Genomic DNA, 27,913 nt, shown 5'->3' on the forward strand with positions numbered 1-27,913 from the left:
TTAATGGAGCTAAAACTACTTCACTATTTTCTTTTAATTTATTTTCACAGAAATTTTAACCATGAATACAAAGCTCTAAAAAGATGTTAAATGGGGCGCTTGTCCTCTTCACTGGAGGCCACAAAGGAGCTGTTATTCTGGGCGACTGCCTCCTTTTGCTCGCTCTCCAAGGGAATGATGCCCTGGTTTTGTTCAGTGATCTGCATATACGGGTAATAGATGTTCACATGCGGCTTGTACGACTCCTTGATCACCTGCGGTGAGGTCCATCGCAGCAGGCAGTGGGGTGTTCCCAACTTATCGCTGGTACCGGTCATGTGGCCCGCTCCAAAAGGCTGCTGACCCACCATGGAACCGGTGGACTTGTCATTCACATTAAGGTTGCCCACATTGAATCTGAAGGCCTCGTAGGCCTCCTGAATGAAGATTTGGTCCTTGGCAAACACCGAACCCGCCAGCCCATGATTAATCTCCGCCACTTTGGTCATGGTCTCCCTGAGTTTGTCATCCCGATACACGTAGACACCCAGAATGGGTGCCAGCAGTTCTTCCCTGCATATGATATTATCCAGATCTTTCACCTGCACCACCGTGGGATCCACAAAGTAACCATTTTGCTTATCGCAGGTTCCGCCGATCAGAAGTTGGCAACTGGGACTCTGGAGGATATATCTCAGCCACATGTAGATGCGATCGTAGGCCCTCCGATTAATCACAGCCGAACAGAAGCAGTCGCAGTCGGTGGCATGTCCCACAAATAGGGAGGAAGTGACTTTGAGTAGCGGTTGCCGTATGTGATCCGCCCACAGTGATTCCGGCACATACAACATCGAGCAGGAGGAGCACTTCTGCCCGGAGTACTCAAAGGCGGCTCTGATGGTGCAGGCCACAGCCATTTCCGGATCTGCCGAAGGATGCACAAAATGGAAGTTCTTGCCACCTCCCTCGCCCACCAAACGGGGATAGTTCTCATAGAAGTTAATGTTCTGGGCCACCAGTTGCCAGAGCACTTTGAGCACATTGGAAGTGCCAGTGAAATTAATGCCCGCCAGCTTTGGATGTTGGGTGATCACAGAGGCAAAGGTCATCTCCTCGGCGGGCACAAAGTTCACCACCCCATGGGGCACACCCGCCTCCTGCATGGCCTTGAAAACAAAATAGTTGGAGAGTATGGCCGAATCGGAGGGTTTCCAAAGCACCGAGTTGCCCATCAAGGCGGGTGTGTAGGCCAAATTGCCGGCAATGCCCGTGAAGTTGAAGGGACTAATGGCAGCCACAAATCCTGCAGATAAAAAAAATATATATAAATTGATAATAGAAACCTCTGCTTTTTGCCATAAAGTCACACCTGAAAGTCCTCTCAACCGCATGGAATTCCTGCAGTCCTGAAGGGCGCCATTAATGGGTTCATAGTTGGCCAGTTCTCGCAGAAAGACAGGATTAATGCGCATAAAGTCCACCAATTCGGCCACATCCGTTTCCGCCTGACGAAGGGTTTTTCCCTGGCCCAACATTGTAGCCGCCATAATGTTGTAGCGATGTTTTCCGGCTATCAGCTCCGCAGCCCGCTCCCAAATATCAATCCTTTCACTCAGCTTGGTCTTGTCCCATTTTACCTGAGCCTCCAAACTCTTATCGATGGCCATTTGGATGAGGACGCGATGGGCGTGGCCGTAGTGGGCTATAGGTTGTTGTATTTTGTAAGGCAGTACCTGCTGCAGTTCCTCCTTGGCCTGGAACTCCTGGCCATTGATCACAATGGGCACTTTTTCCACTTTGTTAAGAACTCCCAGTAGAGCGTTCTCCAGTGCCGTGCGTTCCACCGAACCCTCCTCATATTGCAACAGCTCCTCGTTGACCACCTGCTCATCCAGCGTAAAGTGCTCCGTCAGAAGGGTGTTCTTGCTGGTGCTTCTAACTGCCAGGAGTCTGAAAATATGAGACGTTTTGAACAATATTTCACACTAATCCTTACAAAATTGGTAAATAAAATCACTCATTTATACTCTATTAAGAAAATAATTTAAGTTTGGCGCGCTATACAATCGATTGATGCTGTGCAATCGATGGTTAAGACAACACAAGCTGTAAATATAGCTACTTTATAGTAAATTTCCTTCAGTATTTAACTAATATATCAGTTTAAGAAACATATGGCTTTTCAAAACAAATTTAATAAATAAAATTAGCTTAGTTAAATAAAGGAAGTATCAGTTTAAAAACATAATATGGCTTTTCAAATAGTACAAATTGAGTAAGAAAATTTAGTTAAGTTAAAGTAGTATATCAGTTTAAAATTATATAAATTATATATATAAAAGCCATAAGGCTTTTCAAATAATACAAATTTACTAAGTTAATTTAGCTTAAACTTATTTATTTATATTTTAAATTTTAAGCTATTTTATATCATAGAAATACAAAGCTGCACAGCACTGAGACCTTTACTTCTACTACTATCGATTGTAGAGCAGCTGGGAATTCGATAAGAGTCAAACAAGTAATAACAAAAAAGTGCCAGCTCAATTGTTATTATTTTTGTGATGCAATAAGGTAGAGAAATATTAAAGGGATGCAGCTCACCCGCCTTTTACTGAAGCCTCGAGCCTCGGAAGTATTGACCGCATATTTGAAACAATGCCATGAGCCACCTTGGACATCATATTTCGTGAAGGTAGGATTCGCCACTCTCCTCTCAAGGATTGCTTACAAATTTCAAGAAGGGTATCCCATAAACCTAGTTCCGGGATGTGGCCAACGATCAGCGGGGAATGTCGCACTTCAACTGGACTCTGGACAGTGGAACCAACTACCACATTCTGCGCACCGCCTGTTATCCGTATATGAAGTATCACTGTAGCAAGAGGGAGGTTCAGGATCTCTGGCTGGAGGACAAATTCTTTCGTTTCCTAAAAGTCATTAATTTGGGTAAGTGAATCACATGAAAAAAAAGTCTGTCTAAACTCATTAAGAGCATATAACTTTAATCTTATTCAAGTTTGAATATCTTTGCCTAGTATATCTACTATATCGTTTTATCCTAGGCTTACCAATGCTGTTCTATGGACTGGCTGCCATCCGTCTAATAAGTCACACCGAGATCGTTCATGTCAGCGAAAAGGTGAAAGTTCCCATATATTTTTTATATGCCGAGGACAAGGGTGCCAGCTTTTGATTTAATTTCAGGAGACAGCCTTATGTGAAATGTGAAAAACAGCCTTCTTGTCTTATTATGTACATATTTATTAAAAGTTTAACATTTTTTGGAGCAAAAACTGAGCATATTGCGGTGTTAACAAAGTTTCTAGAGATTTTAAAAGAACATCCTGTTGATAACGTATAATATGAAGTTATACCTCATCCAATTTTTTTTTTGTCATTTTAGTCCAGATTTTTCATTCTGTCAAGAAATAATATCTAAAGTTATGTTCCAACTAAAGCTAAATATATATTAAAACCATTTAAATCGTACAGAGTTGCCCACAACAATTTCTGGAAATTTCTTTGAAATGCCAGATTAACACACTTTTAACACTCAAAAACAAATTAACAATGGAAGAAATTTTAGTTTTTACAGTCAGTCGTATGATTCTCGCAGGTCTCATCGTAGTTATCCAAAAGTAGGGCCTTCACCGAAGCCTCAAACTGGGACAGCGAGCAAGGTGCATCGCAATTGGGAATGGTCAGCTCCTTGGGGAATTTGTCCTCGCTGTTGTAATAGTAAACCAACTGCCAAAAAATAATAACATAAGTATCTGCAATTTATCAATGCAACAACCACCAACCTTCACTTCAAAGTCGCCATCGCTGAATGACTTGCTGTGATGAAGCTCAAACGCCAATGCCGACGCATATTCGGGAAGCTTGGTGGTTTGGTCCAGTATCCCCAAGGAATTCATTACGTTAACCAGTGTCACATCATGCCCGGAATATAGAAATATTTTGCGATCGGGATTCAGATTTCTCTTTCGCTTATTCTGCATTTTGAAGAGTATTTCGGTGAGGAAAGCTCCACCTTTAATCCGCTTCATCAGATTGGTTTCGGTGAAAAGCGTATAGCTACGCTCGGCCAGTGGTCTGATCTCCTCGGGATATATGTTCTCAGTCCAGTCGGGCAACACCAGACCAGCTTCCTCTTCGGTTTTAAGAGTGCCATATAGTAGCTCCACGTCCAAGACATTGGAAATGTTCTAAAGGATAAAATCACAATTATAATTGAAATTATTATATGGTTATCATTTTAAATGTCATTATAATTTAAAAATTCAATAAGATTAAAAAGGAAATAAGTTTTTAGCAAAGCGACTTAAATAAAATATTGATAAACTATTTTATAACGAACAGTAGTAAGGGTAATGATATACAAATTGTTTTTATAAAAAATAATATGCTTTGCCCTTTGATAAGCTATAAAAAGTAAGCCTAATGAGATATTTTCAAAACACAATTTCACAGGACAGATAAGAGCCATTCTGATATGATAAAAATGGAATTAACGACCAATGTTGGTGTAACTCATTCACTGAGCCTCTCCCACCTTGCCTGTATTTTTGGTCAACAGCTTGTACAATTCCAGGTTGTCCTCGTTGAGTTTTTGAAGTTCAGCGGGTGGGGATTTGTAGAGTTTCTGCAGGATGTTGTCGTACTTCAAACATGGTTTCTTTTGGGCCAATAGCTAGAAGTGATATCGCACTATATAATGACTTGCATGTGGTTAATGACTATAAGATTGCACTCACAATATCATCATTTCGCGATAGCGTATTCACGGCCACCGGCTGCCAGGGAATGGGCAGCACATTGTTGTTCTCCAGCGGCGGCATCATGCCGGCCAAGACGCTCTGGGCGCTCATCTAAAAGATAACACACGGCCAACTGATTAGGGCACCCCCATCTCGATTCTCGCACAGATAGCTACAGTAAAGACTCGATAGAGGGTTTCTCATCGGAACGATTGACGCACCACACAGCGCTCCGCCGCCGAACTGAGGACGTGCACCTGCTGCTGCGTGTAGAGGCTGTTCGAGGGCAGCAGCCGGTAGTACCGCATCCGCAGATTCTTCCCCAGGTTGTACGCCTGCAGACTGCCCTTCTATGATGGATGAAATAAATAGTTAATTACAAATGGGTACATTATTATCTTAAGAAATTAAAAGTTTATTGTGTAAGATTTGTTTACCTATATGACTTGGATCAGTTAACTTAAAAACAAAAAGTTACAGACACAAAACGAAGAATTCAGGGATTATTAAGATGCAAGTAAGTCTTACTTTGTATAGAAACAACACTATTAATTTTTAAATATTTGTTAAATAATAAATACGGGCATTAAATTTACTATAAATTTTATTTATATTCCAACGAGTTTTAAGTCATCGTCTTATTGTGTTATATTAAGCTTAGAATAGTTTAGAATTCCTTCAACAAATATTTCAATTTTACGACGATTTTGTTGATGTATGAGAACAAGTTTCAAGTAACAAAAAACAAAAGACTTGAGTAATTTCTGAAATAATTTAGCTATAGGCATCTGTCTAAAATTTATTTTTACACCATAAATTTTAATAGGTATTTGTGACAGTCGGAAGGCAGAAACTTGTTTATCATTTCGAAACAAATTTATAGATATATAAGCATCTGGGCTAAGTACTTTATTTGTTTTTATAACTTAACTGAACTATAAAAAGCTAAAACTAATTTTTGTTTTTACATTGCACTTTTTAAAGAGTAAATGTTAATAATGAATCTTGGGTAAGGTTTTAATGATTTTTATATTAGATATCGAAATCAAGTAAGAAACCAATTGAAAAATATAATTTTGGTATTCATGAGCTCGATAAAAATGCCACATATATTATTTCAAATGCTAAATGATCACTGATTAGTTTTGAGTTGTAAAATAAGAGAAATTAAAAAGAATTGTTCGTTATTTAAATGATAACAATTGCCATTAACCCTTAGTACTGATTGATCGCTGACAAGTTTTGTGTTGTTAAATGAGGCATATTGTTAGTTACTGAAATGGTACCTTTACAAATTGTGGTGATGTTAAACCCCTGATAATCATTGACTACTGAAGCTCTACTGTATCTTGTACTAACCGGTGTAAGGGCTCCCATGCCGCCCTGCCAATCGTGAGCTGCATACGGATCCAGCGGATAGAAGCCACTCGGATTCTTGGCCCCGTGTCGGAACAGCTGGTGGATTGGATTGATAAACACCATACTCAGTTTTCATTGTTTATTATATAGCTTTATAGCCTCATGCTGCAGCTTACTATGGATATCATGCGCAGATTCCGCAGACCCTGCTCGTCATTACTGTCGCCAAACACAAAGTATGCCATCATCACGAAACAGAGGGCACTGCCCAAGGCGATCACCGATATTTTGGTGCCGCGACGCGATTTGCAGTCCATTATTATGGGCTCTATGCTGCTGCAGTTGATCTAACAAAATATATTCAAATTTGCAGCCTAAAAATAGTTTTTTGTTTATTTTATAGCGAGTGTTTTCGTTTTCGTTTTCGCTGGCCCCGTCGACAGGCAAACAATAAATAAATACAAGTCACGTCCGATGGCAACAAAAGCCGTACAACAACTGAGCGGCTGACGATGGAAGGCAGTCCCACAGTTAGAAAGAGAGGGGGCGATAAGCAGCGAAAGAGAGGGGGCTTTGGGGACAGAGAGAGCTAGAGAAAAGCAGAGAGACAGGGAGACAAATTATCACACAAAAGAGAGTGAGAAACTGAGAACAAATCCAATGAACATGTGCGAATAATTAAATTAGTTGCTCAATGGAAGTGCAAATTAGATCTCGACTAGGTGCTACTCTGTATTAGATTTGGTTCCCTAATTTGCGCATATGTGTGGAACATTTGAAAACAATGGTTTTGCCTAATCATCGTATTCATTGAAAAGGCTCTCTGTATTTAAAATGAATCTTTTTCCATTTCACGGAATTAGGGAAAATTAGCTTTTTATTGATAATTGGTTTTAGTTCATGACAAATATCACGTATACGTTAAAATTTGTACTTTTCTGAAAATTAGCTATTCTTGTAGTATATTAGGTTACTTGGTAATAATAATAATGCAATAGGTTTTCAAAAACGCTTGTGTAAGTTAGCATCAGTTTTTAAAAATGCTATGGTAACAATATTAAATTCGTCTAAAGATTTCCACCACACAAAACCATTTTTATAAAATATATATATATTGTGCTCACTATCAAATTGCCACGATAAATGAAATTTGAACAGCTTTTACAATTCTACACAATTGCATACATCTGAACACGCATCTTTGGTCGATTTTTGCAACTGCTCGAATTTGAACTTAACACAATTAAGTGCAAATTAACTCGCAAATGAAAAGGAGCAACTGAAGGAGTATCTATTTCCTGGATGTGGGTAGCAGTTCCTCGGCATCCTCCTCAGAAAGTTCACTGGTGGGTTCCTCGACCAGGTAACCCTGTTCGGCTTCATAGGTGCGTTTATGAGATACCTTCCTTTGCTTTTTTGGCACTTCTTCGGATTGAACAGATTCCCCGGATTCCGACTGCTCGCTGATCTCCACAGATGAGTTACTCTTTGCAAAACACTGGGAATCAGCCGACTGATCCATATGGGATTCCTCCACTGGCTCCCTTTCACCCTCGGAACCGGAAATGAAATGGGCCAGGCAGAGATTCAGCTGGGGAAACTCATACCCGTACCCACCATCCTCCTCCATTTGCGAGTAGTCATGGTGCGACTGATGTGGATAGGAATCCAGGGTACCGGAACTGAGGGTCGTATAGATTAGGTTACCACCGATTACCAGATTTTGGCTGATCGGCAGAGCCAAGTGGGTTTGCACATCCGACAGGTAGTTGATCACGCCCAACGGTCCAGCCACATAGGTGGCACTGGAAATCGACCATGGAGATGAGCCACTGGCCAGGATGGGATCTAGATAATAGGCACTGAATGTATCCTCGGCACTATGAGTCACCGGATAGTCATAGATTCCGGGCAAAAAGTACTCATAGTAGTTCAACATGCTGCGTGGATTTCGATGGATATCTTGCTAAGGTTATGAACAATCCTCGACTGCTGCCAATTGTTTGACCACTGAACGTGAAGTTGTCGCATCAAATGGAACTGCAGGCAAATCTCAGAGATCATCAGGTGGAAGACGGCACTTTAAAGGATCGTTGAGGATGCTGGAACTGCTGAGTGTGTTAGAGGTTGCTGCTTACAACCTCGGTGTTGGTAGTGGTGGTCTTAGTGCCCAAATGAGGACTAATTTGGAATTTCATAAGACGGAAATTTTGAACTTTGCTTCAATAGCTTGCCTTAATAAAATTCGAACACAACCAACACATTCAACCAAATGGCACAAAACTATATGTTATATAAAATTTTAAATGAAATTTAGGTGAGGGAAGGAGCCCAGATGACTTGTTAGCTAGGGTAGTTAAATTATTTAACAATTTCCGCTAAAAACATATTTTGTTTAACAATACAAAATAGCATAGAAAAATGATGATTTGTAAAATCGTTTGTAGATTTTTGTTTCATGAAATGAGAAAGAAGTGCTAAAGAAAGCAAAATGAATTATAAAACAAATTTAATCATAGCATTTATTCTAAATCTTACATATATGTACATATGTACAAATTCTTTTACTCTTCTTACAGTCTTTATTCATAAACTTAATAAGCGTAATGATGCACATTTCCGATTATGGCTTAAAGTGTCAATTTCCTCCAAAGACGCACCTTTCTGTGTCCAGATCCTCATCCGAATCCATTCGCTGGCACTCACTGTGAGCCTCCGAACAGCGTTTGTACAACAAGTAACTGAACCACACGGTCAGTGGAAGTAATGCCAATCCTAAGGGCATTAAAAAGAGCAAAAGGAACTCCCGAGGATCACTAGCTGTTACACCCTCTTCGCTACTATCGTAGTCCGACCAGTACTCCTTTTCCGAATCCTCCTGAACGGGAATAACATCGAGGAATGCCTCCCGGATCTTGTGACCTCGATAGCTGATGGCCACGCAGGCGTAATGGCCTGCATCCCTCAATCTCACGCCATCCAAAATAAGCTTGCTGAGATATATCTGTGGTGCCATCAACTTTTCGGCATCAGTGGACAGCAGTTCATATGTCCTACCATTATAGCGGACAATATGTGTGCTGAAATTGGAGGCAGTGGGTGTAGACGAGGCTTCTCCAACTGACTGAGTTCCCGCATAGGTTTGTCGGCGGAACCACTTGATTGTGGGATGCTCCTCGCTGTGAACTCGGCACTGGAACACCACCCTACTGCCCACCAATGAGGTCTTGTTATTGGGATACGAGTCCACAAACTCGGGAGCAGCCAAGGAGGTATCTGAAAAATTAAGTTGGAATCTTAAAAAAAAATCTTTTTAAATTACAAAAAAAAAATATTATGAGCAAATATATTCTATTTATTTTTTGAAAATTAGGAAATTAATATTTTGTATATATCTAAATTTTTTTCATTTCAATTAAATTTTAATTTTTTTTTTAAATAAACAAATAAATTTTTTTGAATATTTAGTTAAATACTTTGCCCTGCACAACTCACTTTTAACATCCAACTGATAAGTGCGAACCAGTTGAACATCCACAGCTTGAGTTTTATCCCAAATGTGTGGATTAATGCTGCACTTGTAGAGTCCGGAATACCGTTCCGTCACATTCCGGAGCCACAATTCCGGACGACAAAGACTTGGCTCACAAGGCAGAGCAGTCCACTCATCCACGGACTCCAGCTGATGACAATTGTTTTCACTGCATTGCTAATGTTTAGGAGGTAGGGAATGTATTTTAAAAGATTTAAGAAAAAGTATAGTCAATAAATACCTTAAAGTACCAATGTATCTTGATGTCATCCAACATGTTATCGTCCACCAAACCTTTGAGATTGCACTGCAGCTTGACATCAAAGCCGGCTCTCTGTTGAATCAGCTCCGTGTTTTCTGCAGCGGCGAAAATATACAAAAAAAAGGCGAACCATTCAATCAAGGCAATGGCAAGAAAATTGTTTACTATTTTCTGTATCGATGATAGCCAAATTGACAGTATCTTATCAAGCGCTGTGCTCTCCAAAATTGCGATTAACCTTTTGGGCGTTTTGACGAATGAATGCGGAAACGTGGAGTTACAATGAAGCTTCTACAGTACTTTTTGTGTCAATCCTCAATGGTTTTTCTTTTACATAAGGTTAACCAACTTAGGATTGATCAGCATAAAACATTTAAAGTAATTTTATAATTAATAGCTTGATGCCATCCCAAATTATTAAGGAGTAAAAGCAAATTGTTTTTCGGGTTGCACTTCATAATAAAATACCTTAATCACCCATAACTCACCTGTATAGTCCACAAAAAAACCGCTAGATTGTTTGAAGCCGCAGAAACAAATGAGAATCAATAGCCAGATGTGGCCAGACCACAGATCACAAATCATCGGATCCATTTCCACTTAGCATATCCACGACATTGTCTTCCACTTGTTATCGCCAAAGGAACCTGTCAAACACTTTAATTAGTTACTTTGGGGCACAGCACACACAATGGTCTGGCATTTATTTATTTGGCAATCCACTGGCTGGCCATTCGTTCAATTCCGAAATGATCGATTTTCATTTAATTTCTTAGCAAACATTCGAGGCTCTCCAAGTTGAATTTATTTATTTATTTACTTGGTCTACGCGGTTGCATTTCCACTGGCTCAAGCACATTTTTCACACATTTTATTGTGCGCTGTCGGCGATGAGTGTAAAAATCCACTTTTGTTTATTTACTCGACCATTCGAAGCGAACGGGTGCTCTACATTGGCTCACAAACACAAACACAAGCACTGGGGAACAAATCCTTGGTTGTCTCATATATATAAATTATCAGAATTTCGCTTCCCATTTATTAATAAATAGTAAGTGCCATTTATGCAACAATAAATCATTGCCACAGCGATAATGCCCGTTTATCAATTGAATGGCGGCTACCAAAGAACTTTCGGGAGCACTCGATCGATTGAGAAGCGCATAGAAGGGCTGTAACGGTAAACTGTTCGAAACGGAAATTGTATTCAAAACTTAATGATCCATTTTGGAAGTATGTGATGCGAAAAATGACTATTGTTGTGGAATATTTATGATCCCATATGGGGATATAAAATATCAAAACTTGAGTTTTTAATACGGCTTGATTGGAAGAGATAAAGCCTTCACTTTGATTGGATTTTTATAGTCGCGAAACATGTAGCGTTGCTCTTTGTCATTTAAATATTCTGTATGCATTCTATAATATATTAAATAATTGTGTGTTCCTCCTTTAAGTGGAATGTCACGAACAAATCATTTCCCGATCACTCTGCCCGACCACAAACACACAAAACTCATAAAACACTTTTGATGCGAGGGACGTTTGTTTATGCATTTCGTTTGCTTTCCAAGATCTGCGATCTCAGCCCATTGTGATGGAGATTTATCTGTGTTGCCCCACTTGATTGGCATCGACTCAATTGATTTATACGATATCATTTATTAGGTGAAAAGTTGATTGTTTAATAGACAATTTGTTTACCGAGCTGACCGAGCAGTGGAATCAAAATAGGAGCAAACACACTCATACTGTGTGGCTAAGACCACATGGACAACTGACACGATAGCTTCATATTCGCCATTCTTCAGCTGATACGGTTTTTTTTTTTTTTGGTTTTTGGTTATCCGGAACTCCGGGTCTGCTTCTCCGGTTACCTAATGCCACACAGACTGCGCCGTTTGGCCAGTGAATTTTGCGAAATTCGCAAAACGTTAGTGCTTCTCCGTCTGCAGCTTCAATTGCTTTGTTTTTTTTTTGTTTTTCTCCCGGCAATTGGCTATTGTGGTCGGTAAATATTGTAGCCACATCGATCTCGCGATCGTTTTCTTCCGTACGCGTTCCGTTCGCGGGGCTGGCTATCAACAAACTACTGTAATACACGATTCGAACAAGTGTTACCCATCGGAGGCGACGGCAGCGGCCAAACGTCAGACGTGGGCAGTGCACTGGGAAAAACTATGAAACAAATATATACAAAACTGAAAATGAACAGTTAGGAAATATAAATACTTTTTACCACAAAAATTTGCATTTATTAAAGAGCACTTTTCTAAAAAAGAATCTGTTTGTCTGTTAACAAGGTTTAAAAATGATCAACATCTCTTTTTTTTTTACTTTAAACATTTTCGCTGTAAAACTTGGATTCTAACTCTTAATACCCTTTTATAATAAACAATATAAAAAGCTTGTTAATTATTTTGATATTTGAAAATAAACAATACCTTGATTTGAATGTATTTTGTTAATGAATTTTTTAGAGTTTTTATTTAAGTTTTAATTTAACATACTAATATGTTCTTAATTGTTTCTTAATTAGACTTTATATAAAAAAAATAAAACACATATTAAACTTTATTTTTAGTCTTATTCAATGTTTAAAAATAGGATGAACATACAAAAGTGTATCTTAAACGTTTGTTTGTTTTACATTTTTTTCAGTGTCCTATTGCTGTAGGTGCTGGCATTGCTGGGAACAACAAAATAAATGTGTTTTATAAGCAGTTTTGCTTATCGCATATCAATATCGGTGCGTAAATATACAGTAGTCGATGGAGTGGACCGATATGGGGCCTAGGCAGACACCTATGTACATATCCAGTGAAGGCACCCGCACCCAATTCCGTTTCCCCCCTGAAGATTAGACTAAGCTTTATCGGGCGATCCGAAAATTGGTATAGCTCGGCGAAAGGAGAGGAGATACAGATACAGATACAGATACAGATAGAGAGTGGAGTACTGGCGGAGGTCATGTAAATTCATAGCGCTATTTATACAGCTCTTGTGCGGCTCATCGATGGGTTTTATCACGGCGAGGGAGCCGTTCAATTGCCCGGGTTTATCGGCTGGCATGGCTTATCAGGCGGCCTATAAACGAAGCGGGAGCCAGCGGCAGCTCGTCGGCGGACCGCTGCGATAGCAATACCACCGATGGCGTCTATAGATTGCTGCCAATGGCGACAACAATGCCACCAATTTGACCAGCTCGAATGCTCGCGCAACAAATCCAAATTAATGCCCAATGGGCTGGTCAACAAAAGCCCCCAGCCAGACCGCTTGATAACTATAGTATAACTCCCCCGATGGGCATGTGAAACTGATTAATGTGGCATTATAAACAGATCTCGAGTATGTGGTTGGGTCTTAATCGAAATTAGGTAACTTTGGGTCAAACTATATTTATGGTATTTACGATAAATAAACAAATGCGCTTGCTACTCGATTTGATTTCCCTTGAGCCATAAACATATTGGACGACAATTAGGAATGATAAAGGTTTTGAAAGTCATTTAAATAGAGTTATTAAGATAATTTTTAAATGACTTTGTCAAAAAAAAAAGGGCTACTATTTTTAGATTCATCATATGACCTTAACAACATATTAATTGTAAACCAAGTTATGCTCAATAAAATCAGTACGAAAAGATCTATTGACGTATTCACTTCTCCGCAGCCCAATTGGTATTGTACTTATTCAGCATTTGAATTCGTACACAACCATTAACCTAATAAATGGCAATTAAGGTTGATAAAATCGTTCAAAGTCATTTATATTAAGTTATTTAGATAATTGTAAAATGACTTTGTAAAGTGTAACTGCAATTTTAACCACAAAGGCTATTTTATGAATTTTAAACACTAAATACTTGTACAGTTTACCGTTGCAATACCTTTTTAAAATTATTAGTAACTATTTTTGAATAGGATCATGTCGCATTTGCATCTTAAGTTTACATTTCACATCGTATTTTGTGTAAATTCATAGAATTTTCGGCTTTGATTTCAAGTTGATCTAGGCATTTCTCACCAAAAAATAGTTAGATAACTTTTGGGGCTATATAAGAAGTTTAGAAAAATGAATAACAATCAGGACGATAATTACCGCTTTTACTTGAAGAACAAGGATGAAAACCTTCTGTTCGTTGCCCCTCATTTGGGCATTAATTCAATAGACAGCACGGTTGAAGAGGTCACTAAATCTGTTGACTTTAAAGTGGAGCAACTGAGAAACGAATTTAACCAGAGTGAAAGTGGTAGTGTTTCCATGCGTGGGCAGGTAAGTTTTAAAATAAATTAAAACTATTATACAATTTATAATTATGTGAGTAAAATCTGTTAGTCCGAATACAAAACAACGAATGAAGATCCCCAGATTGTAAAAAACCGTTTGAGGGAGAAGTATCGGGAAGCTCTTAAACGAGATGAAAAACTAGAGGCCGAGGCGGAAAGATCAGTCAATGAGCCAACTTCCGATATGGAGGAACACCAGGCTGAACTGTGAGATCAAAACCAATTTGTACCTTTAATATTATTTAATCCCAGTTTTGGTGTAAACAGAAAAAAGCGCCACAAAAATGAAATCGAAGCATATCAAGTGGTGCAGCAAAGAATACTGGACAGCTTTAAGAGGGACATGGATAATCTTATGCTTAAATTCGACGCAGAGTTTTCTCGACTCAGAAAAGTGCATTCTGAGCTTTTGGCGGATATTCAATTGAAACAGGAGGAGGACTCCGCCGTTGTTTCTGGCACTCATCAGCCTTGATACGTTTTTAAGAAGTTTTATTTTTTAAATTAGTGCTGTTGCACTTGAAGCTACTGGAGCATGTCATTAAACAATAGAAGCGGGATAGTTATTTTAGCTTAAATTATAATGTTTTAAACTGTATTTTATGAATTTGAACCAAACAATTAAATAAAAATTATAAAGTTGAAGACCAATTTTAGATATAATATAATATTTTGTTAGAGGACATTTTGAAATATAAGCCGCCCATTTATCTATCTATAATTTTTAATAACTTTAAAACTTTATTTTATGAATTTAAACAAAATAACTATATAAAATTTACAAAGTTGAAAAACTTTATTTAAATACAAGCGATTTTATTTTCCCAAAACTCAACTCATTTTTAACCTTTGTTATCCTAGATATAATATTGTTCAAAGAGCTTCCTCTCACTTTTCCTTTGGCTTCAGTTCATTGAGTTCAGTGGCATGCTCGGCCAGCAGATCCAGCATAACCTCGATCTTTAGGTTGCACATATTGTTCTCCTCCTCGAGGGCCCGGAATTTCTTGTTTAGCCTCAGCATATCATCCACGTCTCCCTTTCGCGACGAATGCATCCAGATGCCGTCGGCAAAGCGCAGCTCCTTGTTGCCCAGCGTCAGGGAAATCTGGCGGAAATCGTCCAGATCCTCGGTGGCCACAGGATGTCCAATATTGCACCGACCCTGACGCACTGGGATCGGTTTCGATTCGAACTTCTTGTTGAACAGCGGCATGGCGAGCGACTGAAATGAAAAGTTGACCATTTTTAGATTACTTCACTATTTGTTTTGGCTGCTCCGTTGCCCAGGACAACGGACACTTGCCGGAGGTCAGCGGCCGTGGCAGGACTCGTGCCTCCTGGTTTTTTATTACACATTCTACCTGCTTAAAGGGTGGCAGGTTGTCACAGATTGACAACGCACAGCAAAAGTCTGCCAGTGGCATAGAACCGGTGAAACAAAATATTGTCCTCACCACGCGAGAAAATTACAAAATTAAGTAACAAATATTTTAAAGATATTCGAAAAGTGCTACTTAAAATCAGGGAATATTTAATTACAACCATGTAGCTTCAAAGCTTGCTTGAACTCAATTCCAAATATATATTGTACTCTGTTGTCAGGTGTCACTAAAAATTACTTTTCATGTGCTTTTAAATAACCCATTTGTATTTAATAGACCTGTAACATTTATATAGATTTCAATATAAGCAAAAAAAAACACACAAATGAATTTTTAATGTTGGAAAAAAACCCAAGGAATATAAAGTTAAAATGTAATTCTTCAAATATTCACAAACTCAACTGAATCAAGTTATTGCCTAATCTAATGACACTCAAAAAAAAAACTATAATAAATCAGAAATCCTATAAATTACAAAAATATTTAATCAATATCATAAAATAAAATATAATAAAAGACATTTTTAGCAATGCTTAGCTAACCTCCTTAAAATTCGGAGTAAAATGTGATTACAGACAAAACGAACATGACACAACCGGAAAACAAGCATGCTTTTCCAAGGTAGGCAAATTAAAATACCTTTGTTTGCAATAATAAAGCCAGCAATTAACCCATTGCCATATTAACCCGCCTTGCAGCAGTGTGCGTGAAGTGGCCCAAGGAGTGGAGCGTCTGGTGCGGGACACAAACCAGGATCTGCGAAACTTCCGGCAGGAGCAGGCCAATCTGCGGCACCATGTCAACGGGGTTGTGGAAGAAAACCGCCGGCTAAACAGCGAGTTGGCCAAATGCCGGAAAACCCTGGCCAGTGGGGACTACCAGGAGCTCAGGGAGCGCCTTCTACTGACCAACAATGTTCTGGAGACGGCCAAGAAACAGGTGGATTCACTGCGCAAGGAGCGAAAGAGCTTGCAGTCCATGCAGGACTATTCAAAAAGGACCATCGAGAACATGGAACTGGAGCTCAGGAACTATCGCGTCCAGATGCAACAGTCCGGTGATGATCAGGTATTTATTTAAAAGGACAAATTTTACTTAAATTGTAAAATCACCCCAGAGTTATTCTATATTTTTTTCAAATGATGAGTTTTAAATATATTTCATATTTTTCTAGATTTTAAAGAGCCAAAGCAACAATTAAATTTAATATATTTAACAGTAAGCCACGACATAATTGTATTTGAAGTTAGATATTTATTTGAAAGCGATATTTATTTGAAAGCGATTATTCGATATTTATCCCAATGATTTTTAACTTTTTTCCCTATATTTGAACATATTATATTTTAGAGGTCCTATAAAAAAAAAATAAGTATAAAAATACTCAACTTATATGTTTCATTTATTTTATAGAAAGCTATGAATTGATTGTAACTGACATTTATTTGATGACCAGGTATTTTTTGGATAGGGAAAAACTCATTACTCAAACCCCATTGGTTGATCAACTACAATTTGTTTAATATTTATGCCAGTAATTAATTTTAAATATTTTCAAAATATTGGTACATTTTAGAGAACCTACATATGTGGTTGCTAAAATAGATTAATTTTAAAGGTCCTGAAAATTGTTTTTATAGTTTTATTTCATAGCACATAGTAAGCCATAACTTGATTGTATTTGACGTTTCTTTTATGGAGCCAACGAATAAAATCCAAAATCTTATCTAACGTTTTTCGGAACTCACTTTTAGATCATCCAGCGGTACGCGAAGGCCGTGAAAATGCTGGAGACGAAGGTGGCTGCCCAGCAGGAGGAGCTGCGGACGCAGGCGGAGACCATAAAGGCGCTCCACGAGCACAAGCAGCGGGGCGGGGAGCAACTGCAGCAGCTGCAGTCGCAGCTGAAGGTCCAGGACCAGGATCAGGTCCGGGTGGCCAGTCTGCAGAAGCAGCTGAAGGAGTACGAGCTGACCCTCAGCCACACCCACAATCTGCTGGTGGAGAGCACGAGGCGGGAGACCACCGCCATGCGAAAGGTGGAGGAGGCCATCACGCTCAGCGAAGAGGCCACCAGGGAGAAGGCGGAGGCCATGAATCTGGCCGAGGCCCACAAGGAGGAGGTCACCCAGCTGGCCAGCAATATAGGTCGCATCATGGAGGAGGCTTCAACGCGTGTGGACACCGAAGTGGGCCAGCTGAAAAATAAGCTCAAGGAGAAGGACGCGCTCATTACATCCATGAAGGAAAAGGTGAGCAAAACTAATAATTATCAATTTACATTCTAATTATCTTAATTTAAATCTTTGTTTAAAGCTTAAAAAGGACTCGGCGGAACACAAATCGGTGGTTCACCTGCTGGAGACGCAAAACAATCGCCTAGAGCAAAAATGCAAAGAGCTTTTGAAGCAGAACGACAAGCTGGAAGCCGAGGTGGAAGTCACTTATAGACGACTCAGCGCGTTGGAGCAATCGCTCAACGATTTGCAAGAAGAAGATGATCGAGATTCCAAATTGTAGGTATACAAAATACATATACATCCTTCTTGGTGGATGTATTTTTAGACACTAAAAACAATTAGTTGATCAATTATCTTTATACAATATAAAGAAACTTTATACTTTCATAAACGAAACTAATGTGATCACATTTTACAAATTGTAATAAAGCTTCAAGCATTAATTGTTTTTGTGTAATTTAATATTTGTAGGAAAAAGCACTACGAGACTCAAATGGAACGCTTCCTGTCGAAGCACAAGACCATGAAGTCCAACTACCGCACGGCCATGGACGACATCACGCAGCTCTTCGAGTCGGTTATCTACCAGCTGAGGAAGGAGAACTCCGAGCTGCTGGCGGACAACGAGATGCTCAAAAGCGGCGCCGCCGGAGACAGCTTGAGGCAGCCACTGCAGGCCTAGACGCTGATTTTACAGTTGTACAAAGCTATATTTTATGATTACCATTGTACAGATTAAATTAGTTGAACGAGAACACTAAGAGGCGACTGCAGTCTGGGCATTGCGGCCGGGAAACAAGCTGGGGAACCAGTAGGATGGCTCCTCCTCCGCCTGTTTGTCAATCCAACAGAGGCCCTCGCCGAGCACCTTGTCCAGTGACTGTTGGGCTCGATAGTCGCTCCAACTGGGGAAAAGTGGGAAAATCTATTAAGCCTTGAATGAATGAAGTATAAGGAGAGCAAATACCCCAAGTCCTGTATCAGCTGGCCTTTCGTTACACAGCCTTGTTCGGTATTGGAGGCTGCGTTCAGAATGTTGGTCTCCTCCATGCTCAGCTCTCCGGGAATGGACTGAACTATGTACTTTCCCTTGCCCAGTTTGTGCACCACAAAGCTGAAATCACATTTTTGAATAGAGTGTTTTGTAAATAAATGAAAAGTAAATAGTTTTGGTTTAAATTTGGTATTATACCCATGTGTTTGAAGAGCTTTTAAATAAAATTAAAAATCTTAACTAATAACATAGAACAACAAAGACTTTAGTTTTTAAAAGTAATTTACTAAAACTGGGAACAGCATATTTAGGTTTTGCTGGATAAGGTTCAATTATAACAATTCATGAGTAACTTCGAAAGAAAAAAAAAAAGAAGATTTTTCAAAGGATATAAAAATCTTTGAGCTTCAAAATCTCATAAGCATATGGGTAATACCCAGTCTGATCTTCACCATTGTTAAAGGTACATAATAATATATATAATAATATCTTAATAATTATAATATTTAAGTTATAATAAAACTCTCGACCATAACCCAAATTTTTCATTTCTATAGGATCAAAAAAAATCAACAAAACTTTTGACAAAAAATATATTAAAATGTGATATATAAAACAGTTTTGTATCCATTAACGGTGGACTCAAATTGATCCTAAGCTAATCATGTGATCTGAAGCGTCTGAACTTATTTAACATTATGAATTAAATAGGAAAAAAACTTTACCCATTGCCAAAGATGCTCAGTTTCTTGGCTGCCATAAGGATGTCCTCCTTGGTGATCTCCTGGTGCACTGAACTCTGACCCCTGGCGGCGATGAGTCGTCGCCGCAGCTCGTCGAGTTCCATGAGACCACCGGTCTTGTGATTGGCAGCCAGGCAAACCTCCACCACCTGGACACCCAGTTCGTAGTAGAAGTCGCCCATGCCGAGGACACTCCAGAATCCTTTGCCGGTGGCCAGGGGATCCACCCCGATGGCGGCGCACATCTCCTGGAACTGTTTGCGAAACTGGGAGTTCTTGCGGATGTCCTCCTTGTGCTTCATCGCGAATTCCTCCAGTTTCACCCGAAAAACATCCATTTGTTTGGTCATTTGCTCCAGTTGATTTTCCTGCAGGTCGGTGCCCTTGTCCTTGTACTTCTCCGCAGCCAGTTTCTGCTGCTGAATGGCTCCCAGGCCCACACGACGCCGCATTTTTGTTTAATTTCAAGATATTTATAAAGCAAACAATTATTTAACCAAAGAAATGAATTCTTAACAACAATGACAACCAGCTGTTTACGTTTAACGTAAGCATTGCGTTGTTACGTTATTTTAGCTTACGAAAATGTGCTGTTAGTTGGCAGCAGTTAAATGTTAAATATCAAGTGCTGTTAGGCGCAATGTTAGCTCATCTATGATAACTATTTGAATTTCGTGTAGCGATGAAATTTTATGAGCAAACTAAAAAGCAAGAAATATTTTAAAAAGTTAAGTGTGTTTAAAAGGGGACAATGTATATTTTGTTACAAATGAATTTATAATGTTTTTACACCTTTATACTGACACTATATGGGCTGTTATATACATTAAGCTTTGAAATGAAAATGTAAACTACTTTAAAATATCAGATTTATTTCAGAATTCAAATTGAAAAGTTTTATGCCCACTTGGGTTATTATTTAGATTATAATTTAAATCATTTAATTTGTTTTGCTTTGAGTTTTTTTTGTATCCATGAATTTCTGTTAATCATTATTTAAACAAACATATACTAATTAACTCCACTTCTATGCCATTTAGGACCATCTGTTGGCAGTCTTAAAACTAATATAAACTGCATTTGTCACAACTTTCCCTCAATTAATGTTTAATGGACCGACCACCCCCATAGATCAATCAATAAGCACATCGAATTTGGGGGATAAAAAAAAAACCACTCGCAATATGACGAAAAACCATGACAAGAGGGTTTTCATCGAGGGGCCCGCATGATTGGGAAAACGTCATCAGATCAGCTGCTAATATATGCGAACAAATCTATATTGTTGGTGAGCGAGCGGACACTTAAAGTCATTTATGTTTATGATGCCAGCGGAAATCGAACCCGCTGATTAAATTTCTCATCTGTGGTAAATTTTACCCATCCCCAAATGTGAATCATTCAAAATGCAGATTCAGCGGATTTCGTCAGAGACGGCATTTCAGTGCTGATTAATTATGCGAACGGAGAGCGCCACAAACAGAAATGGAAACCACCGAGCTCATTAATAAGCCACCGATTTGTTTTTGAACTCCGTCTGCGTGGCGATGGCATTTAGCACCACTTAACGGTAGGAGAATCGGTCGATTAGCGCGGTACCGTCCCAAAAATCCAGACCCGAAACTCAGAAACCCGGAGGCACTCGACCCCGACACCATTACGCCCAGTAGTCCGGGATATATGGGATGATATGTTTGTCCACAGCAGCACACGTTCCACCGACCATCAAGTGGGCATACACAGAAAAAACAAGATCAATGATCAAATCAATTTGATTCAGATGTTCATTTTTACTAGATTGCGATTAGCATTTGATTCCCAAAGAAATTAAACATCACTTTATTAATATCACATATTTGCAGTTTCTATATCACAAGAAATAATACGATAACACAGGAAAGATCATATATAGATAGATATTTGCTTAAAATTACGACTATTATTATAATTTTATGGGAGAAGAAATAAAACATCAGTATTTGTATTTCTTAATCATAAGAAATAATACGATTTTATAAATAAAATAAAAATTAATATTAAAATGGTATTTTCAAAACAACAATCGTATATATAAAGTTAAATCGTATATGTTGATTTTAAACATTTTGCTCTGCAGAATAAATAAATAATAAAGGTAGCCAATGCATTTAAGGGTTTTTTGTTTACTTTAATTTTATTTTGCATGCGATCACATAGGCTTCCATTTAACACTATTTATATTTTCAGTGCACATTAATCTTCACACAAAATAATATTCAGAAATATTCATATGCGTGGCCATATGTCCAGTAACTAGGGCAAACATCGAACTCGCATACAACTCGATGGATTGCATAATGGCTTTGTTAATTGAAAAATCTTGGCATGGCTATTTATAATCCACATCAATGTGTGGCTATATATACTTAAGGCAATTTGTGGCGATGTAACAAGATATTATAACGGGTCGAGCTATAGAGTCCCTGAGTGGCAATCACATAAGGATTTCCACATATTATGGAAATGATTTTTTAACTATAATAAACGACGTTGGTCTGGTCTCTGTAAGACAACAATAATAACAATAACAATAAACCCTAAGCTCATAATGGAAATGTATATAAAACCCATTATTTATGACCAAATATCTATGTAAATAAACATGCCTATAATTAATTTCATATTGATGTGCAAACAAAATTCATATTGCACTGAATTGCGAATTCAATATAAAGTTGATGTGATGTCATCATTTAATTTTGCACCAAATTATTAAAAGCCTAATAGATCAAATAATGTAAAGAAACTAATTGTAGAAACTATTTTCAAATATTTAAAAATTTTAAAAAATCTATCATGTGTACTATGGATTTTAAATTTTTTCTTTTAATTTAATTTATAAATCAAAGACATTTATATAGACGAAATGCTCTATCCCAGCACCTCTTGTAGTACTTTAATTTTATCGCATTTGTGTGCACTTCCTTTTCCATCTGTTGGCGTTGGCTGGATGCGCAATTATTTGGACAGGAAGCCAGCCGTGATCGCTGCCAGAGATGAAATGTACGGATAGGGATACGGGTACGGGTGTGGTAAATATTTATTTACGTTTCACCGTAGTCGCCGTCGCCTGACTTGCAAATGCAAACCAAACCAAGCCAAACCAAATAAAACGCGCAGCCGCGCACAAAAATTAATGGAAATGCAAGAGGAAAACCGAACTGAAATAGCACCAGATAAAAATAAACAAAATGCCGCTGACTGACAAAGGGCCAAGACACGAGCGAACGAACGAGGGAGTCTAAGTCTGATGACACACAAAGAAAATACAACTGCTTAATTATATAGGAAAAAAAGTTATTTTGACAAGCCCAAAAATATTGGTCTTTTAAAGTAAATATTTCTGTGAAGAGAGAGTTTTGGCAGACTAAAATTTAGTTTATGATATATTTGTAATATTTTTCTTTTAAAATAACAACCAAACGTTCTAAGAAAAAACATTTTTTAATTAACTTACAAATTATGCATATTTTGAATTGTCAATATTAATATAAAACATAAAACTAACAGACTGACAAGCTAGGTGGTTTATAATTAGGATTCTTTTATAGTGTCAATATTTTTAAGATGCTGTTATCCCATTTTTATAATAGCTTAAAAAAGTAGTTTAACTTAATTTTGAAGAGTAAAGTAAATTAAAATACCTCAATATTCTTTGCAGTGCAGTAGTGGGGTGTTGATGCAATGCGGGATGTTTGACAGTCGAGGGCGAAATATTTGGGCAGCTGACAAACACTGCAGTGGACCTGGACCATTGCCATTGCATGTTTGTCAGCCAAATTAAACGCGAACTGCAATATGCCAGAAATAGTTTGCCCGGCCGGCAGCTTGACCAGATGCTGTCAGCTTAGTGCACCGCCAGATACAAAGATACACACAATAAGAGGGGCAAAGATACAAGATACGGAGATACATCAACATCAGGCTGTAAGACAGGCGGAGCAAAACGACTGCCTCTCACACTGACCAGCTCATTTCATTTCATTTCATTTGATTTTCCATGCGCCGCAGATCGCATTACATTAATAGAGTCCATTCACATTTTCCCCCGACTCCGACTCCTTGGCGTGCATATGAAATGAAGCCACCGAGGAACCAGTAACCACCCGTGAGGAGAACAAGAGGTCACCACTCCCTGGCTCATAATTCATCCAAAAACTGTCGAGGAGTGGGGGGGGGGTATAGGAAAATGGAAAACTTTGGGCTTACAAAAGAAAACTCTTTTGTTCGCGGCGAATGGAAAATAATAATAAAAAATTAAAAACGAAAAGAGAGGAAATCTTAGACAATGCAGCAACGCGGCAACGAGGGCAATAAAAACTGGATAAAACTGGTGGGAAATTAAGGAAAAATCTTTGATAGTGCTTTGGGTTTGAAATAAAACCAGTTGGAAAGTTGCCCGCCGCAGCGATCAATTATTATGCTGGCGGTTCTCAGTTGGCCGCTATTGTTTGTGCATTTTCCAAGTGACTGCACCGAGAAAATAAAGTTTTCTTAATTTTGTTTTTATTATTTTCATAGTAGGGGTATACAGTTTTTGTAAAAAAAGCCATTTGCCAGTTTGCATTCAGTCAAACAATCTTAATGCCAAAAAAATAATATAATAAGTTTGACCTTACTTGTTTAAAAATAACTACAGGTTATAGAGTGATAGGTTTAAGTGATTAAATTAGTTTAAAATAAATTTATTACGAAATTGGTGACTATAATCACAATTAGGTAGGTTTTCAAGCAAAAAGTCTTCTTTCTACCAACATCAAATTAAATTTTTATTTATGAAAGCAAGAATAAGTTTTTAGATCGATCCTCCTTATTTAAGAAACAATTCAGCACTAAAAAACTAACATTCGTAAGATCCCCTCAACCAATTATTTAAAATTAGATTACCAAAATGTGATATAGAACAACAACCGAGTTAAAAGTTGGAATTCAAATATGTGACATATTTTTTCACCGTGTAACCCCGCTTCCCCGTTTTTATGGTAGCGACAATTGTCGCTAGTTTTCGCATTTCCAACCAGTTTGGGTGTGAAAAGTAACGGCCCGAGATCGCGGACACACCCAAGGTAAATAGGAATCCGCAAGTGGGTCACTCAACTGGGAACTTACAAAACAAATCGCGACTTATGGTACATGTACAACTGGCGTGTTGCATGCAACAACCTAGCGAGGCATGGCTGTAAGTGACCCACCGATTTGATTTATGCCCGCGACCCACTTCAGCAGCCATTTACACATGCGATTTGTCTTAGGTTTCCCTCGCGACGACTGAATTATGTATTGTGAATTATGATCTCGGTCAGTGGTGGTGGTCAAGACATTAGCATTAGCTTTTTTTTTTCTCCCGTTGGCCAGTCACACGATCATCTGGGCGAAAGCGAAGAAAACCACCGCCCCAGAACCCGAGATCTGTGTAGCCTTAGCCCCTATTTCCAAGGGGCTGAGGCTAATTGCGGCCGGCAGTGTTATCTATTATGTCCAGCGCTTAGAACCGGACACCCAATGCCATCGGAGGCGCGTGAGATTTATGTGGCAGCAGACGTACTTGCAGAATAAAATACAATATACAAAAATGGAAGGGAGAAACCCCAGAACCAGAACTCGAACCATCCACTCTGCTGGCTGCAATTAAGCGACCAACAGTCACGTAGAGTAATTGTAGTGCATATAGTATAGCGATCGGGATTGAAATCGGGGCGGAAGAGGGCTAAGGCGAAGAAGGGCCAGTTGTCCGTCCGCAACCAGGAAAGATAAATGAAGCAAATTAGCACTCGGCGACCCGGACAGGAAAACTGGAGGGGGAGACTCAGGGCAAAAGACAACTCGTAAGGCAAAATACGCTTGCCGAATTTCAAAAGCAGAGAATCTGAATCATAAAGGCAGTTATCAAGAAGCGATAAAGCTCATTGTATTATTGTCTCTTCAAAAGTTACACAACTATATCTGGCAATGTGATTAATGAACATGAATCATCTAACTTATTGGTTTTTATTGTCATACATAAAAAGAAAAAACAATTTCAGACAGTTTTAATGCACACCTAATCTTGTGTATAAGGAAACTTTATATCTCGATTTATATTATCTATCTATATATTTTGGAAATTAAATATTTTACACAAAACAAAGTAATCAACTCAAGATAAAATATATTTAAGCCTTCGGAAAAAATGTATTTTTTAAAACTCTTTTTTTTTTTTGCTTAGAACCTTGCTACAAATTTACACAAATAAAATAACATTCAAATCAAATGAAATCCTTTCCTTTACATAAATACTTTGATCAAGACTTACAATATCAATAAACGCACACATTAGTAATTGATCAACATAAAAGAGTTTCAGCAAACGGATCGGATCTCTTTCCAAAAACTTTCTTTTAACACTCAGTCTGAGTGGAGGAAATCACCATCGGGGACAATGAGAGCAATCAAGGTCTGGCCATAATTACAAACCCCCTATAAACGAACTGGAATGGGAACGTGTAATTCTATCTCTCGAGTGTCCAATTGATACGCATTTATCGCCCCTCCGAAAGTTCCTGATTTGATCTCGGTGCCCCTGCTCAAAACCGCATATCTCAACCCTTTTCCCCGCTTCGGTTTACGTTTTGTTTTTGGCAAGGCCATAATAAAAGCCAAACAAAAAACAAAAAACAAAAAAAAAAAACAAAAAAAGGGAACAAAATTAAACCCAAAGCGGACAACGACAATTCCTGGGCTGTCTATGCTTTTTGGGGAGCAGATGTTACTTTTGGCGGCTCAAAACGAGAATTCTTTGAGCCGACTCCGTCTTCGTACTCCGATTCTCCGGCTGCTGCTCAAAAAATAAAACCAGAAAAAAAAAAGAAAAAACGAGGAAAACGAGACGCTGGACGAGGCGGGAGAAAGGAAAAAGCAAAGCACTTGTTCCAGCTTGAGCAGCTCAACGAGATATTCGAACGCGTGTGAGGATGTGGCAGTGCACTGGGAGAAATTGGTATACAAATAGGTTCTGGATAGAGATTATTCGCAAGGAAATTCTTATTCCAACTGAATTTCTAACAAATTATTAATGTACAATATACATATAATGGCATATCAATCTTAAATAAAAGTTATATCGTAATAATGTTATGCTAATTTTTTTATATTAGTTAATTGATAAGAAATTTATAAATAACCAACAACTGTAAGCTCTAAAAATATATTTTTAAAATAAATTTAAAAATTAATATTCAGTTCTTATTTCGATCTTATAATGTTCTTTGTCCAAATGTTTTCTCCTGATAAGCTAAAAGTAGATGATAAACTGAGAAAATCAGACTTTGGCAGATAAAAATTTACTTTTAGCTTATGATGAGGTTAAAAAAGGCCTTAGTGTAGAAATTACAGAAACATTAGTAATTGGCGATATAAAACTTAAATGAAAGAGTCTCAAAAATAAATATAATAAATATAGATAGAAATCCGAGGATGATGACCGGATAGTGTCCTGATTTTTTTTCACCTCGTAAATGGGGATGTATTTCAAGTGCGGAAACGGGAAGAGGAAGAGAGAAAGGGAGATGTGGAGCGGGCAGCGGGCAGCGGGTGCAGTGGGAAAGGGAGAGGGCGATTGCACCGGGCTGTGTCAGATTCAGGTTTTGGTTTTGGCGCAAAAAATGTGTGCTCAAAATTACCAGCAGCAGGTATTCGCACACGTATTCGTGTTCATATCCGTGTCCGTGTGCCACCGATGATGAGGGCAGCCGCATCCACATCCACATCCATATAGCCACATAGCCACATCCACATAGCCACATCCATATAGCCACATCCACAGCAGCAGCCGCAGAAATTGGCGCAAAATTTACAGATGCCTCAAAAAATAAAAACGCAAAAATGGAAAGCAACTGCAGCGGGACAGGTTCCATCTGCATGAGTTCGGCGTTGAGTTTGTGAGGCATGCCCATGCCAAAGACGAGGGCCACCAAACCCAAGGCCCCCACTTCCAATTTGAATCCCCAAGCCATATATCCATATATCCATATATCCATATATACCACCCCCTCAAAACCCATCTACGCACTAAAAATAGGCTGAAACACGGAATACACGGAAAAAATCATACAATCTCCCAAATTCACTTAATTAACTTAACCAAAAATGTATTCCATTATTAGTTTTTACATTATTGCACACCTTTTACATATTAACTTTTACTATAAGCTGTCTACAATAAATATTCCATTTTTATTTTCAATAAAAAAACACTAACACTCATTCAAATTAATAACGTGGTTACAGCTGGAAATACACTCGATTTAACACGATACTCAAGTAATTGGAGACACTTTCACGACAACACTT

At 38.5% G+C, this 27,913-nt stretch overlaps 9 protein-coding genes across 14 annotated transcripts; 3 read left to right on the forward strand and 6 right to left on the reverse strand.

The window, feature by feature from the left end:
• Nucleotides 1–24: 24 nt before the first annotated feature.
• Nucleotides 25–2,719, reverse strand: LOC128261360 (delta-1-pyrroline-5-carboxylate dehydrogenase, mitochondrial). The gene is made up of 3 exons (XM_052995026.1): nt 2,584–2,719; nt 1,349–1,929; nt 25–1,282 (listed from the first exon to the last, which is right to left on the reverse strand). Exons 1-3 carry the CDS (start codon nt 2,661–2,663, stop codon nt 87–89), a joined length of 1,857 nt encoding a protein of 618 aa, XP_052850986.1. The 5' UTR covers nt 2,664–2,719; the 3' UTR covers nt 25–86.
• A 52-nt stretch (nt 2,720–2,771) lies between these two features.
• On the forward strand, nt 2,772–3,262 carry LOC128261391 (uncharacterized protein C15orf61 homolog). Its single transcript, XM_052995074.1, has 2 exons — nt 2,772–2,928; nt 3,045–3,262. The coding sequence occupies exons 1-2, from the start codon at nt 2,772–2,774 to the stop codon at nt 3,173–3,175; spliced, it is 288 nt and encodes a 95-aa protein (XP_052851034.1). The 3' UTR covers nt 3,176–3,262.
• Nucleotides 3,263–3,447: 185 nt separating this feature from the next.
• Nucleotides 3,448–6,692, reverse strand: LOC128261369 (lysosomal acid phosphatase). 2 transcript variants are annotated; one of them, XM_052995038.1, is made up of 7 exons: nt 6,278–6,641; nt 6,102–6,197; nt 4,964–5,092; nt 4,740–4,853; nt 4,538–4,675; nt 3,786–4,190; nt 3,448–3,729 (listed from the first exon to the last, which is right to left on the reverse strand). In XM_052995038.1, exons 1-7 carry the CDS (start codon nt 6,416–6,418, stop codon nt 3,565–3,567), a joined length of 1,188 nt encoding a protein of 395 aa, XP_052850998.1. In that variant the 5' UTR covers nt 6,419–6,641; the 3' UTR covers nt 3,448–3,564. The 2 variants fall into 2 exon arrangements, with proteins under 2 accessions (XP_052850998.1, XP_052851006.1); XM_052995046.1 differs by lacking the exon at nt 3,448–3,729 and having other exon boundaries at nt 4,004–4,190; nt 4,543–4,675; nt 6,278–6,692.
• A 502-nt stretch (nt 6,693–7,194) lies between these two features.
• On the reverse strand, nt 7,195–8,430 carry LOC128261383 (uncharacterized). The gene has a single exon (XM_052995059.1). It carries the CDS (start codon nt 8,038–8,040, stop codon nt 7,393–7,395), a length of 648 nt encoding a protein of 215 aa, XP_052851019.1. The 5' UTR covers nt 8,041–8,430; the 3' UTR covers nt 7,195–7,392.
• Nucleotides 8,431–8,643: 213 nt separating this feature from the next.
• Nucleotides 8,644–11,998, reverse strand: LOC128266352 (uncharacterized). Of its 4 annotated transcripts, none has more exons than XM_053002821.1 (5): nt 11,600–11,998; nt 10,384–10,542; nt 9,875–9,990; nt 9,597–9,810; nt 8,644–9,377 (listed from the first exon to the last, which is right to left on the reverse strand). In XM_053002821.1, the coding sequence occupies exons 2-5, from the start codon at nt 10,487–10,489 to the stop codon at nt 8,740–8,742; spliced, it is 1,074 nt and encodes a 357-aa protein (XP_052858781.1). In that variant the 5' UTR covers nt 10,490–10,542; nt 11,600–11,998; the 3' UTR covers nt 8,644–8,739. The 4 variants fall into 4 exon arrangements, with proteins under 4 accessions (XP_052858781.1, XP_052858779.1, XP_052858780.1 ...); XM_053002819.1 differs by having other exon boundaries at nt 10,716–11,998; XM_053002820.1 differs by having other exon boundaries at nt 11,773–11,997.
• A 1,812-nt stretch (nt 11,999–13,810) lies between these two features.
• Nucleotides 13,811–14,837, forward strand: LOC128259898 (uncharacterized). Its single transcript, XM_052992527.1, has 3 exons — nt 13,811–14,171; nt 14,235–14,392; nt 14,453–14,837. The coding sequence occupies exons 1-3, from the start codon at nt 13,971–13,973 to the stop codon at nt 14,658–14,660; spliced, it is 567 nt and encodes a 188-aa protein (XP_052848487.1). The 5' UTR covers nt 13,811–13,970; the 3' UTR covers nt 14,661–14,837.
• A 165-nt stretch (nt 14,838–15,002) lies between these two features.
• On the reverse strand, nt 15,003–18,674 carry LOC128251694 (protein chibby homolog 1). Of its 2 annotated transcripts, none has more exons than XM_052978810.1 (2): nt 18,534–18,674; nt 15,003–15,409 (listed from the first exon to the last, which is right to left on the reverse strand). In XM_052978810.1, exons 1-2 carry the CDS (start codon nt 18,534–18,536, stop codon nt 15,074–15,076), a joined length of 339 nt encoding a protein of 112 aa, XP_052834770.1. In that variant the 5' UTR covers nt 18,537–18,674; the 3' UTR covers nt 15,003–15,073. The 2 variants fall into 2 exon arrangements, with proteins under 2 accessions (XP_052834770.1, XP_052834762.1); XM_052978802.1 differs by lacking the exon at nt 18,534–18,674 and adding an exon at nt 15,549–15,909.
• LOC128251671 (paramyosin) lies at nt 16,042–18,564 on the forward strand. Its single transcript, XM_052978763.1, has 5 exons — nt 16,042–16,190; nt 16,268–16,637; nt 17,324–17,821; nt 17,886–18,085; nt 18,281–18,564. The coding sequence occupies exons 1-5, from the start codon at nt 16,156–16,158 to the stop codon at nt 18,489–18,491; spliced, it is 1,314 nt and encodes a 437-aa protein (XP_052834723.1). The 5' UTR covers nt 16,042–16,155; the 3' UTR covers nt 18,492–18,564.
• On the reverse strand, nt 18,499–20,100 carry LOC128251681 (vacuolar-sorting protein SNF8). Its single transcript, XM_052978776.1, has 3 exons — nt 19,529–20,100; nt 18,777–18,923; nt 18,499–18,714 (listed from the first exon to the last, which is right to left on the reverse strand). The coding sequence occupies exons 1-3, from the start codon at nt 19,996–19,998 to the stop codon at nt 18,567–18,569; spliced, it is 765 nt and encodes a 254-aa protein (XP_052834736.1). The 5' UTR covers nt 19,999–20,100; the 3' UTR covers nt 18,499–18,566.
• Nucleotides 20,101–27,913: the final 7,813 nt, after the last annotated feature.

The sequence above is a fragment of the Drosophila gunungcola genome, chromosome 3R (assembly GCF_025200985.1).
Source record: "Drosophila gunungcola strain Sukarami chromosome 3R, Dgunungcola_SK_2, whole genome shotgun sequence".
Taxonomy (NCBI): domain Eukaryota; kingdom Metazoa; phylum Arthropoda; class Insecta; order Diptera; family Drosophilidae; genus Drosophila; species Drosophila gunungcola.

What these genes read in the sequence shown, in the direction of transcription:
- LOC128251694 (XM_052978802.1), bottom strand. Translation starts at nt 15,611, where the DNA reads ATGCCACTGGCAGACTTTTGCTGTGCGTTGTCAATCTGTGACAACCTG. An exon ending in ACCTGCCACCCTTTAAGCAG is followed by an intron (nt 15,410 to 15,548) that starts GTAGAATGTGTA and finishes TTTTCATTTCAG; the next exon opens with TCGCTCGCCATGCCGCTGTT.
- LOC128251681 (XM_052978776.1), bottom strand. Translation starts at nt 19,998, where the DNA reads ATGCGGCGTCGTGTGGGCCTGGGAGCCATTCAGCAGCAGAAACTGGCT. An exon ending in CTGAGCATCTTTGGCAATGG is followed by an intron (nt 18,924 to 19,528) that starts GTAAAGTTTTTT and finishes ATGTGATTTCAG; the next exon opens with CTTTGTGGTGCACAAACTGG. An exon ending in CAGCTGATACAGGACTTGGG is followed by an intron (nt 18,715 to 18,776) that starts GTATTTGCTCTC and finishes ACTTTTCCCCAG; the next exon opens with TTGGAGCGACTATCGAGCCC.
- LOC128259898 (XM_052992527.1), top strand. Translation starts at nt 13,971, where the DNA reads ATGAATAACAATCAGGACGATAATTACCGCTTTTACTTGAAGAACAAG. An exon ending in GTGTTTCCATGCGTGGGCAG is followed by an intron (nt 14,172 to 14,234) that starts GTAAGTTTTAAA and finishes AAAATCTGTTAG; the next exon opens with TCCGAATACAAAACAACGAA. An exon ending in GAGGAACACCAGGCTGAACT is followed by an intron (nt 14,393 to 14,452) that starts GTGAGATCAAAA and finishes TGGTGTAAACAG; the next exon opens with AAAAAAGCGCCACAAAAATG.
- LOC128261360 (XM_052995026.1), bottom strand. Translation starts at nt 2,663, where the DNA reads ATGATGTCCAAGGTGGCTCATGGCATTGTTTCAAATATGCGGTCAATA. An exon ending in GAGGCTTCAGTAAAAGGCGG is followed by an intron (nt 1,930 to 2,583) that starts GTGAGCTGCATC and finishes TCATATTTTCAG; the next exon opens with ACTCCTGGCAGTTAGAAGCA. An exon ending in GCGGTTGAGAGGACTTTCAG is followed by an intron (nt 1,283 to 1,348) that starts GTGTGACTTTAT and finishes TTTTATCTGCAG; the next exon opens with GATTTGTGGCTGCCATTAGT.
- LOC128261383 (XM_052995059.1), bottom strand. Translation starts at nt 8,040, where the DNA reads ATGTTGAACTACTATGAGTACTTTTTGCCCGGAATCTATGACTATCCG.
- LOC128261369 (XM_052995038.1), bottom strand. Translation starts at nt 6,418, where the DNA reads ATGGACTGCAAATCGCGTCGCGGCACCAAAATATCGGTGATCGCCTTG. An exon ending in GCATGGGAGCCCTTACACCG is followed by an intron (nt 5,093 to 6,101) that starts GTTAGTACAAGA and finishes CATCCATCATAG; the next exon opens with AAGGGCAGTCTGCAGGCGTA. An exon ending in CGGCGGCGGAGCGCTGTGTG is followed by an intron (nt 4,854 to 4,963) that starts GTGCGTCAATCG and finishes GTTATCTTTTAG; the next exon opens with ATGAGCGCCCAGAGCGTCTT.
- LOC128266352 (XM_053002821.1), bottom strand. Translation starts at nt 10,489, where the DNA reads ATGGATCCGATGATTTGTGATCTGTGGTCTGGCCACATCTGGCTATTG. An exon ending in AGATACATTGGTACTTTAAG is followed by an intron (nt 9,811 to 9,874) that starts GTATTTATTGAC and finishes CCTAAACATTAG; the next exon opens with CAATGCAGTGAAAACAATTG. An exon ending in TTATCAGTTGGATGTTAAAA is followed by an intron (nt 9,378 to 9,596) that starts GTGAGTTGTGCA and finishes TTAATTTTTCAG; the next exon opens with ATACCTCCTTGGCTGCTCCC.
- LOC128251671 (XM_052978763.1), top strand. Translation starts at nt 16,156, where the DNA reads ATGACACAACCGGAAAACAAGCATGCTTTTCCAAG. An exon ending in AACAAGCATGCTTTTCCAAG is followed by an intron (nt 16,191 to 16,267) that starts GTAGGCAAATTA and finishes CCCGCCTTGCAG; the next exon opens with CAGTGTGCGTGAAGTGGCCC. An exon ending in GATGATCGAGATTCCAAATT is followed by an intron (nt 18,086 to 18,280) that starts GTAGGTATACAA and finishes TAATATTTGTAG; the next exon opens with GAAAAAGCACTACGAGACTC.
- LOC128261391 (XM_052995074.1), top strand. Translation starts at nt 2,772, where the DNA reads ATGTCGCACTTCAACTGGACTCTGGACAGTGGAACCAACTACCACATT. An exon ending in CCTAAAAGTCATTAATTTGG is followed by an intron (nt 2,929 to 3,044) that starts GTAAGTGAATCA and finishes GTTTTATCCTAG; the next exon opens with GCTTACCAATGCTGTTCTAT.